The 8,167-nt window shown below is 37.6% G+C and overlaps 1 protein-coding gene across 1 annotated transcript; it reads left to right on the forward strand.

Annotated features, from left to right (window-relative positions):
* The first annotated feature begins 1,255 nt into the window (after positions 1 to 1,255).
* LOC108571682 (prohormone-2-like) lies at positions 1,256 to 7,852 on the forward strand. Its single transcript, XM_017933785.1, has 9 exons — positions 1,256 to 1,362; positions 2,841 to 2,958; positions 3,075 to 3,170; positions 3,243 to 3,375; positions 3,465 to 3,674; positions 6,629 to 6,730; positions 6,802 to 6,884; positions 7,104 to 7,351; positions 7,460 to 7,852. Exons 1-9 carry the CDS (start codon positions 1,270 to 1,272, stop codon positions 7,544 to 7,546), a joined length of 1,170 nt encoding a protein of 389 aa, XP_017789274.1. The 5' UTR covers positions 1,256 to 1,269; the 3' UTR covers positions 7,547 to 7,852.
* Positions 7,853 to 8,167: the final 315 nt, after the last annotated feature.

Consider the following 8,167-nt stretch of genomic DNA (forward strand, 5'->3'; position numbering starts at 1 on the left):
TAACGACAGATCAATTACGAGAACTATGTAGGAATTTTTCTAACTCCCTTAAAATAAAGGAGAATCCACGTTATCGTATACAGAATGCTTAAAAAAAATGTTAATACTTACATTATCGTTTATAAATATTTACACACTCATTTATTCATAATGAGCAAGGATTTAACTTGTTTTGTAACCCTTATTTTAACCCTAGAGCAGTCTTCGGGTCTTTTTTGACCCACCGCCTTCTTATACTTTTAGTAACTTTTGCTGTTATCAAGTTTACGTTCCTTAACATTATTTTAAACGTTTATTGTCTAGGTTTATATGTCGTGTTGGAAACAAAAATTATTACACATAAGGTCTTAGGTCCTTTTTGACCCAAAAGTTTGAAGTGTGCAGTCAAAACGAAGAACGCAGTAGGGTTAGACAGTATAATTCTTTTGAAAAATTTATCACATTTTTGAATAAAGAAAAATAATACTTATGAGTATTTTAATATTATATTAAATAATACTTATGAGAAGTAACTTCTTCAGAGAAATAGAACTGATAACATAGTGTATCATATTAACACATGTACTTTGTCTTCGAAGAGTCTCTACTTTATCACCATCATTGTCAACACATTCTTGGAATCTTGTCCAAGTAGTTCCCAGAGCCCTGGGACACATTCTTTTCAGCATTGTTACAATCACAATTTTCTGTCAGAGTCTAAAACATATACATGTACAAATTCTCCATATAAATGTTCATATTTTTCTGAAACAACCTGTACTTATAAAAACTTCAAAAGTACTATAAATAAAACAACTTCATAAAAGTGAAACTAGGATCACGAACATAGTATCCATTGATAAAACCTTTCAGTATTAATAAAAAATTACACAGAGCAAATTGCAGCTAAGGAAAATGAAGCTTAATTGAAACAGGACGCCACTGAAGGGAACTTCTTCTCAAAGGACGAATTCTTAAAACAATAAGGGACGAAGATGCGACAGAGAAGAAAAGATTTCAAGGATAGCCGGAGGATCCGGCTTGGGTCATCGCGTGGGCAGACGTATTTCGTGGCGCACAATAGCTAGTGTGTGTATACACGTTTTGTGGCGCGCGTGTGCACGTCATATCACCTCGTGGAGGCTCGGTAGGGGTTGCTTTTCAGGGTAGGGGCGCCTACCGTTCACTAAGGTGGGGGTGGTTGATCGACCGTACCCTCCGCCGGTTTTCTAGCCGTCCTGCTCAGCCCCGACGTTCATTCTACCTCGATCAGCCGAACTCGCCAGTTCTATGCATCATCCTCTCACGGCAGGAAGTCGAAGAATACCGACCGGAACACACCTGGAACAGAGAGAACAGTTGAAGAGACAATCGTTGACAAAGGTGAAGAAACTTGTCTTTCGATATTATATGAATTTTATTTAGACCTCCTTGTTAGTTCTTTCTGAGAAAAAATTCGAATCCTTCGATCGATTTAATTGTCCAAGTTTCGTGTGAGATAAAGACCCGCTAAAATTGCTCGCGTATAAATAGAAGGGTAAGAATAGGGACTTGTCCGAGTAGATTTCTTATCGGGTATAATTTTACTTCCTTGAACCCCTGGTTTTAAATAGAACTTCATCATGTTCTAAAATTTGTTGGTTTGAAAGGAGTAAGTCTGGAGTTGCTTGAAATTATTCCTGAAAGGTTCGGAATTTATTTAGGTACTTTAGGTTATAAGCATTAAGGATTTAATTTAATTGGTTTTGTGAAAGTAATGTCGATGCTTCGCTCATCTTTGGTTTTGTCAATGAAAGCACAGTGAATGAAATGTATTTTTAATTGCGAGTTGCATAGACGCGTATACAAACGCGATAAATGACTATAGTATTTCTAGACGCAACAAGTGTGCGATTTCTGGGTCTACTATATCCGGTTTAGCTTTATTTCCTGGCCAGCTTTAATTGCATCGTTTTATCGCTCGTATCAGATTACAAACATTTTTTTTCGCTTGTTGATCTTGCTAATATTTCGATAAAGTATTAACGAAACAAAAATATAAATATTCTTATGAATGAAGGAAAAGAATTATGATATTCCTATAAGAACGTAAATTAAATCACACGTATGTAACTAAAATATCCCTTTGAACCCTGATATTTCGAACTAATGGAATGTCCATTACGAACAGTCGATTATGAGTTTCAAAGCCGCTGCCTCTGTTGAGATTTAGTTAATTACATAACTAATTAGCGATAACTCCCTTGTACACGGTGCGTCGACGTAAACTAATTGTTCGTGTGTTGCGGAGAGTTCGTAATTAAATTATCAGCGTCACTTGATAAGGCTAGGAGAGTTTCAAGCATCTCTTCCCTGGAACATACAAACTATAAATCTGTTTCACTTCCTGTAAATTGTTTTACTTAAATTCATTTTTTATTTATTGAAAAATAAAAAGTTTGGGAAGCTATACGTTTACGTGGTTGTAGAACAAGATCTAGAGTCATGAAACTTTTCAATTAGCCCCAAGTGATGAACAATTCTCAAAGATATAGACTTAGATCATCCCTGTGGGGGACTTAGATTTTCACGAAATTGTAAAAAATACTCGAGGCAATCTCTTATGGAACTTCCAACATGTATGTCCGTTAATCTTTCACATGCAATGGAAATAGATTCCTGACATTTCGCATTATGTGACATTTAAGCTTCTTTCATAGAGTGACCTGCTGTCTTTATTTGCCTGTGCTCGTGACGACTGTAAACTTCGACCTGTGTACACGAAAGAAACACATTATAACAACTGTATTCTTTGTCATAAGAAAAAAAAATGAAAAAATTTTTGTCCTTCATGACAAAGGAACCAATTTATTCTTTTTCAGATGATGTTTCCCTGGCTAAAATTACTGGCTCTATGCTCCCTCCTCGCGATGGCTCAGTCTTTGCCAACGAATATGGCAGACGACGCGAAAAAGACTGAACAAACGATGAGACCAAAACGTAAGAGATATTTTCTTAGAATTTTAAGATTATAGGTGATAATTACAGTGCGGGATAAAATGATAGGACGATAATGAAAAATTTGTAATTGCTATAAAAATATTATTTTGTTTTAGCTAAACGAGCACAGGAGATGCTGATGTTTGGCAACCAACAGAATCGCCAGGCGGAGAGCAACCCTAGCGCGTCTTATTCGTCGAATGCAGAAAAGAGTAAACGTCCATTTATCAACAATATATTTCTAATTAATAAAATTAGTACTTATAACTATTTCATTATTTTAGGAACTTTAGCTGCATCAGGATTAGGTGGACTAAAAGCAGTTCTCGCCGAAGAAGAGAAATCACCACGCTCTAACATACCCAATAACCCCATCTACGATCGCGATTCTTATTCTCCATACGACAAGAACTACGAGTAAGTGTCATATAATAAAGATAAAATGATACCTCTAAAATTTCACATAAAACCAGATTACTAAATGGAATGATTTATTTCTGTTACAGCTACGGCAAGGTTCTGGTTAACGCACTAGGTGACGAGATGCCCCAGGTATGGGACTTTCCTCCAGACTCCCGCTACTACTTGAATGAATATCGTCGAAAGAGGTCAGAGAAGTCTGCGATCACTGGATCGACAACCGTGAAACCGTCGACAACTTCATACCAGTCTCCAACATCCACTCAGCAGTCGGTACAGGCGCAAGTGAAGAGAAGGTAAGTCAAAATATCGAATTTTACAGTTTGAGGTTATTAAAGAATGCAATAGGAAATAAAGTAGAAATTATCGTCGCGTTAGCTACTATTTTCTCTCCTCATGTTCGCTTTACGGTATTTTCAAAATGCATACACTGTTTACAAGATAGTTATATCATGTTGTTTTCATAGTTGATATAATCACATGAAGAGAAGTTGAGACAAAATAACGAACTGTAAAGTTTTAGGTTATTAAAGAATACAAACGGAAAGAAAGTAGAAAATATTGTTAAAAAAAAATGATGGAATTAGCTAGTAACCCTCTACCCGTGTTTGTTCACAAAATTCACAAGCTACATACATATACTGTTTACGAGACAGTTACATGATGTTTTCATCGTTGATATGAGCGGGTTTCACGGGATATGTTAAGGCGAATTCACCTGTGGAACAGGCAGGAACAGGCAATCGACTCTGTAACCCGCCCGTAATTCCCACCCCTACGAGAGAGCTCGCCCTTCCCGTCCTCTTACTCGGTACATCCCTCTTTTTCTTCGACGTTTCTTCTGAATGGGGATGAGAGGGCTGGCGAGGGCGTTGCCCTCAGCAGAAACGGCGGTTGACTTGACGACCAAGTCGGTTCAATACGACTTGGAGAGGCTGTCGTTATCGAAGGTGATCAGCGGAGTATGTTAACCGACTGCTCTGGTCACTTTACCGGGAATAATTCTTACATCGTATACAGTGTGTTTTGCGCAACTGGGCGGAATTATATTTTTGAAACATTTATTTAACATACATAGCTCTACCTTGTTACACGAGACACCCTGTATATCGTATGTTAAAAAATGGAACGTTCGGTAGAAATTCTGTATGTCGACATTTTTCTCTTTTTCTTTCGCTACATATGAAACAACCTGTATAGGTTACTGCATACACCTTTCGATTACAATCGAAAGTCAATAGTTCCTTATCGAAGGCTATCGATGGATATTTATAGCGTTCCGTTCCGCGGTCTCGTGAGATCGTCGGCCATTAATTAAATGACGTCGACGATGACGTTCCACGATACGTCAGAACCATGATCAATTATTTTAAAGTCAGCCTGGTAATGTAAAGTTCCTTACGTCAAACCTTTTATTTTTACGCGCAAACGTGGCCGCGAGTGTGCATTGCCTGACCTGTAAATAAATGTCACAGGTCACTTTCTGCACTGCCATGCTAACCGTCACGTTTAACACATTTATGAATCGGCTAATTTCTCTTATACAGAAAAAGGAGACTGATCGAAAATTTTACTGATCAAGACATTTTTCTTCGAAAAGTGATTATCGAGAGATCGAGTTTTTTCACGACATTTTGCCTAAAATGATAGTCTCCTACTCAATTTCTTCGTCCGTTGAGCGGAAAAGGGAGGGGAAGGGAAAATTTACAAAGATTGTGAGATAAACGTGACGGAGTGTAGCATTTTTCACTCAGCTGGAAACGGTGTCCTATTTATATTCCAGATGCTTCGTCTAAATTACATCTGGGAAAAAACGCGAAAAAAATATAAAGAACCTGTTATCAGATTTTAATTAATCTCTGCTACCCCCGATAAACTAGAAAAATTTAAAAATTCCTCTTGTTAATAATTTTCACTATTCTCCTGAAATAATTAAGCCAATTACAATTCGTAATTAGTAACCGATATAACGAATGTAACGATTCCACAAAAAGAGGGTACAAAGTATCTTCCAAAAAAGAAAGACAAGAAAAAAAAGTTCTACGAATCACACGAAGTGTCGCGTCAGCTGGAAAATTTTCCGGTAGTGTCTGTTTATGTTCACGTGGGCGTGTACGTGTTTCCCAACGCGTGGGTGGACGTGTGAACTTTCACACAAGCGCAGACGCGTATACGTGCAGAGAGTTTGGTGCAGTCATCGGAACGTTCGATACTTGTGACGCAATAGGGTAGCTTTCCAAGGGGTGGGTCCACGAAAAGCTGAATGGAACCAGCCAGGAAAAGTAGGTCAGGCTTGACTATTAGTTGACATATCTCCAGCCAATCAGCTGACGGGAATAGCATCCTAGTTAGCGCTGATACTTCCGCGAGAGATGCATGATAATTCACCGACCAAGTTTGAATTTATATTCTATCAGCGACACGCCCCATTGTTCGAGAATAAAAGTTCACGTTCCTATGCTAGAATCAGCCAGACGTTCTCAAAAAGACACCTTTAAGCTTTCCATTTTTTTTCTTCACAATCTCACATTTTTATAGACATTTTATTTTGTACTATAAGCTACATATATATTTTATACATTATTGCACTATATTCTTATCAATAGCATTAATAGAATTACATAATTGAAACAGATTATTTTAACAATCATAATTTCTCTTGCTTTTCTCTTCTCCAAATTGATGTTTCATCAACATTTACGTTATATACCCAATGACTTTTCTTTCTTTTTCGTGTGTAATTGAACGTGAATCTATAGAAGCGAGAAAGTAAGTGGAAAAGCTGAATGAAACCACCTGACGAGTCAGAACGTTTTGGCATATGACCAACCAATCAGCTGATGGTATTAGCCGGTGCCGTCATTATCGATCATCCGCGACAGAGCATGCTCGCCAGACCTGACCTAGGACAACATCCTAGCGGCGCAAACGCAAACGATCTCCTGCTCGTATTGGCGCTCGAGAATCGTACTTTTCTCGTTCTTTTTCCATTCAAAATACCTCGCGTTCCGATGCATCACTGATACTGTGCACGCACGATCGTGTCACGTGCAATAAATCCGCTTTAAACCTTAGTCGATGGAAAATCGATACTATTCTGAAACAGGAAGATCGTATGACTGTTGGACGTGGATTCAAATATCTAATACGATGTTTTGAAAATGAAAGGAATAATTAGTTTTTTTTTTATTTTTGTTTTTCTTAAATGAAGAAAGCGAATGATATAAATTACCTGATTTGGTATTTCAAGCGTTCCCATTTATCAAGAGCCGCGATTCAAGAGGGAATTGGACATCGATCCGGAGGACGTGCTAACGCTTCTCTCTTTATGGGAAAACGAACGTCGTAAGAGGTACAAATCAATTAATTTGCAAACGATAGGAATATATTTGGAATTTAAATTAATCCGTTATATTTCTGTAGAAACTGGCACAAGTATATGAACGAGGAATACGATAACGTGGAAGATGAGGACAATCTTCTTGAAGATGAGGATCCACGAAATAGTACGTTCAATCATATATTAATATACAAAAGAAATATAATTTTTAAAGGGTAAGGTACATCCTATAAAGAAATCTAACGAATTGCAAAATTAATTTGCTACATTACAAAAACAATTTACAGGATTAAAGCATTTAAATTCGAATTATACCGATAAGAATAAAACGATTGTATTTCTATGATTGTATAGATTGTAATTCTATGAATTGAACACTATATAGTTATTCCATGGATGGATTCCGCAGTGTATCCCCCTCGTCACTACAGCATAGACTCCTTGTCACCATCAGACATAGGAATTGTACGTACCCATCCATCCAGCTATTACGAACAATACGAAAACCAGTACGGGCAACAATACGACGGCTCCTCTCAATACGGCAGCCCGCAATACGGCCTGGTTTATCCTCAGCAGACTTACTACAAAACTCCAGAGAAGAGGTCTATGGTCACCAGAAAACGCTCTCAAGTAATACTTCGAAACTAACCTGAAGATAATTTGCAAAATTAATAAAATTAATTTTGGAAATATTGTTTTCAATTATTGAAATTTATATGGAATAATTATCTTTTTCAGTCGTACGATCCTTACTCCGGCGTAACACAGTTCCAAATAAACCCTCAATCACGAAGCTACCCTTATCAGCATCGTCTAGTCTATTAAATTTACCACTCCAACTCGATGTACAACAGACTCACGCGAAACAATCGAGAACGTATTGGAAGAAAGAAAAAGATCCTACTAATCTAACACGAGAAAAGAGGGTAACGAACTGACGTTTTCGGACTCACGTATACGCAAAAAAAACTACAAATTTCACGCTTTCTTGGCGAACGTTCCCTCTCTGACGTCCTCTTCTTTTTCGGCTATTCTGTCTTTTTTGTCAGACACAGCAATACGTGCTCAAGAAGCGAACAAAGAAAGACTACTTTTACTCTAAGAAATACGGTGCTCAGAAAGACTATTCACGACCTGCAAGAGCTCGTTGAAGAGACAATAGCCCTTTGAATTAACGTCTTAATCGTTTCACCGACATTGTTGATGTACGTGTGATGAAATTCAGTTAATTTTTCTTTCTCACGACATCTTTCCAAGTGTCTCAAGCAAAAGTCGATGAATAAAAAACATTGCAACTTTACAACTTCAACGTGCTCTTGTAAAATTTCCGTTAAACAGTGAAGTTACACAGTTTTAAGGCTCTTCTCTCGCGCAGTGTAGACGAACCGCGCGACGACTGAAATCATTGAGAACAATCGTAGTCAAAGGAATCAAATTACCCTCAAA

Source organism: Habropoda laboriosa, unplaced genomic scaffold (assembly GCF_001263275.1).
Source record: "Habropoda laboriosa isolate 0110345459 unplaced genomic scaffold, ASM126327v1 scaffold123, whole genome shotgun sequence".
NCBI classification, from domain to species: domain Eukaryota; kingdom Metazoa; phylum Arthropoda; class Insecta; order Hymenoptera; family Apidae; genus Habropoda; species Habropoda laboriosa.

Coding starts and splice junctions, on each gene's coding strand:
- LOC108571682 (XM_017933785.1), top strand. CDS start 1,270: ATGCATCATCCTCTCACGGCAGGAAGTCGAAGAATACCGACCGGAACA. Junction 1,363..2,840: donor AGAGACAATCGTTGACAAAG/GTGAAGAAACTT, acceptor ATTCTTTTTCAG/ATGATGTTTCCCTGGCTAAA. Junction 3,675..6,628: donor CAGGCGCAAGTGAAGAGAAG/GTAAGTCAAAAT, acceptor TGGTATTTCAAG/CGTTCCCATTTATCAAGAGC.